This window comes from Microchirus variegatus (assembly GCF_963457635.1).
Source record: "Microchirus variegatus genome assembly, chromosome: 14".
Classification (NCBI taxonomy): Eukaryota; Metazoa; Chordata; class Actinopteri; order Pleuronectiformes; family Soleidae; genus Microchirus; species Microchirus variegatus.
Window position 1 is genome coordinate 15,323,917 of NC_139815.1, and position 2,500 is coordinate 15,326,416.

The 2,500-nt window shown below is 37.0% G+C and overlaps 1 protein-coding gene across 1 annotated transcript in view; it reads left to right on the forward strand.

Annotated features, from left to right (window-relative positions):
• chd9 (chromodomain helicase DNA binding protein 9) overlaps positions 1 to 2,500 on the forward strand; it is a 68,019-nt gene that overhangs the window by 38,650 nt on the left and 26,869 nt on the right. The window contains exons 5-7 of the mRNA XM_083900808.1: positions 1,056 to 1,202; positions 1,412 to 1,480; positions 1,647 to 1,702. Coding sequence (XP_083756934.1) covers positions 1,056 to 1,202; positions 1,412 to 1,480; positions 1,647 to 1,702 — 272 coding nt within the window. The remainder of the gene's footprint in view (positions 1 to 1,055; positions 1,203 to 1,411; positions 1,481 to 1,646; positions 1,703 to 2,500) is intronic.

Here is a 2,500-nt window from a genome sequence, read left to right on the forward strand (position 1 = left end):
ATTCCTAATTAACTACATATTATCATAAGGAGGGGCCGGCGTAATAATGCAGGATACAGCAGCCCACGCATATGATAAAAAGCCTCGACAGGAAGAAACAGAAAATGCAGGATATTAAGTTTAAATCATATTATGAAAGTTTTTGTATCATGCTTTCTGTATTTCTGACTTGGTTTATTGAAATTTAACCTGGGGATTTAAGTGTTTTTTCATGACCTGAATAAAGAAACTCACATTTTTTTTGTTAGTTTAGGGTAGGTATTGTTATTGTAGTAGCTAGATATTGAAGTGTGTATGATGGGTGCAATCAGGAAGTTTTTGTGGTTTGCGTTTTGATTTTTGCAAGGAAGTTACTGCAAAGCTCTGGTAACTGAAATGACTAAGTTGTGACTTCAATTATTTTGCTCTAAAGAAAATCGGATGGTTAAAAAAAAACAAAAAAACACCAATATGTTTTCCAAGTTAACTTCATACAAAGTGCAGTAAATATCAATCAGATTCATATTTGGTATGACCAGCCTCACCTTAAAATAAACAGCACCAATTTCCTTTGTATTTGAGAGGCAGGTTATGCTATGCATCTTGAAAAACATGACCTAGTTATTCTCCATAATGTTGAGATCAACACTCTGTGGACCAACTTCATCTTCTGCTGCAGGATTCTTTGTTTTTTTTTCTGTAAAATGAGTTCTTCACGGCTCTAGGTTTTATGTTTTAGGTCAGCCATCTGCTGCAAAATGAAGTTAGGATCGATCAGGCACATTCTTGATGGTGTTGTGGGAAGCATTAAAATCTTAAGTACTGCGAGTGTTGTATGAGTAGTAATAACTGAGGTTTGCAGTACAGTCATGCTCGGGTTTATTCAGCAGGGCCATTTGAGAATTGACCAGATTAGAAAGTAAGGAATAGAAGCCGTTGTTCTTTCTTTGACCATCACCTGGGGTTAGTAACCAAATGAACTAAAGTTATTTTTCACTCAAACACATGTATGCAGTTATCTAGGTCAGCTGAATATTATATAATCATGTACTTCTTCCCTTGTCTTGTCTTTCTAGAAGAGGAGATCTAATAGACAGGTGAAGAGAAAGAAGTACGCTGAAGAGCTGGAGGCCAGGATGTCAGATGAGGAAGTCAAGGTTATCGTCAAGGCCAAGAAAACCAACGCTGCAGCTTCTAAGGCGCCTGCTGTCCAACTCTTTGTAGTAAGGAGCTCTGCATATATTTCTCACATAACTTTACAGTTTAAATTATTCTTTCAACGATAGAATGCAAACTGAGAAAATGGAATGTTATATTCTTTTTTCATGACATTTTAAATTTATTGTACAGTATTTAGCACAGTTTATGGTAACTGCATCAAGTGTCACCATTCCTTCATGACGTTTATATGGAATGTTCTCTGTATTCGCAGGAGAATCCCACTGAAGAAGATGCTGCTGTTGTTGACAAAATCCTGTCTTCTCGTATTGCTAAGAAGGAGGTAATAATCGTTTGCAGTACAATCGTTATTGTAGTAATTGTAAGATACATGGCACATTGCTGCGCATTATGAAGTTGCCATTTCAATTGCTTTGAGATCTGAGTAGTAAGTAAAAAGAGGACGTTTGATGTTTGTCTTTATCTGTGTATTTGAAATCTCTCTGCAGGTCTCTACGGGAGTTGTGGTCGAAGTGGAAGAGTTTTTTGTAAAATACAAAAACTAGTAAGTTATTTAGTTTTATTCTTTAATTTTAAAGACATATCCATTAGTCTCACAATATTTTAATGTTATATTTTATATTTTTTTGAATTCCCACAATAAATGCCTCGAAGCAATATTAGACCCCTTCAGAACAGGAGGCTCAGTAAAATTAGATAAAAACACAGGCATCCAATCCAACTTCATGTGTAAAGCATTTAATATCAACCACAGTGGACCAAAGTGCTGTACAGAATAATAAATAAATGACACAATAAATAAAAGTTCATCTAAGAAAAGCAATGAAAATAAATGAAAATACATAAAACATAGGTAATAACTAAAGCCACACAATAAAATCTAACATAAATAAGGCTAATGAAGGCCAGATCAGGCTACTTTTAAAGGGCCACAACAGCAAACTTCTGTTTAGTTTCTGGCACACTCAGGAGCAGCCGATCAGCTGACTTGAGTGAGTGGGGAGGTGTGTGAGGGTAGAGCGGGGCAAGGCCATTTAGGGATTTAAAAGAATTTTAAAATGAATCTGAAACTGTATGGGCAGCCAGTGGACTGAAGCCAAAATGGGGGAAATGTGCTCATACGCACAAGCGCCAGTTTAGACGTGCTGCAGCATTTTGTACCATTTGAAGATGAGCGACGGAGGACCCACATAAACCCCCACATAAAGTGCATTACGCTAATCCAGCCGAGAGGTGACAAAGGTGTGGATTACTGTTTCAAAGTGCTGCCTTGAGAGAACTGCCTTTAGTTTGACCAGCTGCCTCAATTGGAAAAAGCATGATTTTACGACAGCCTTAATCT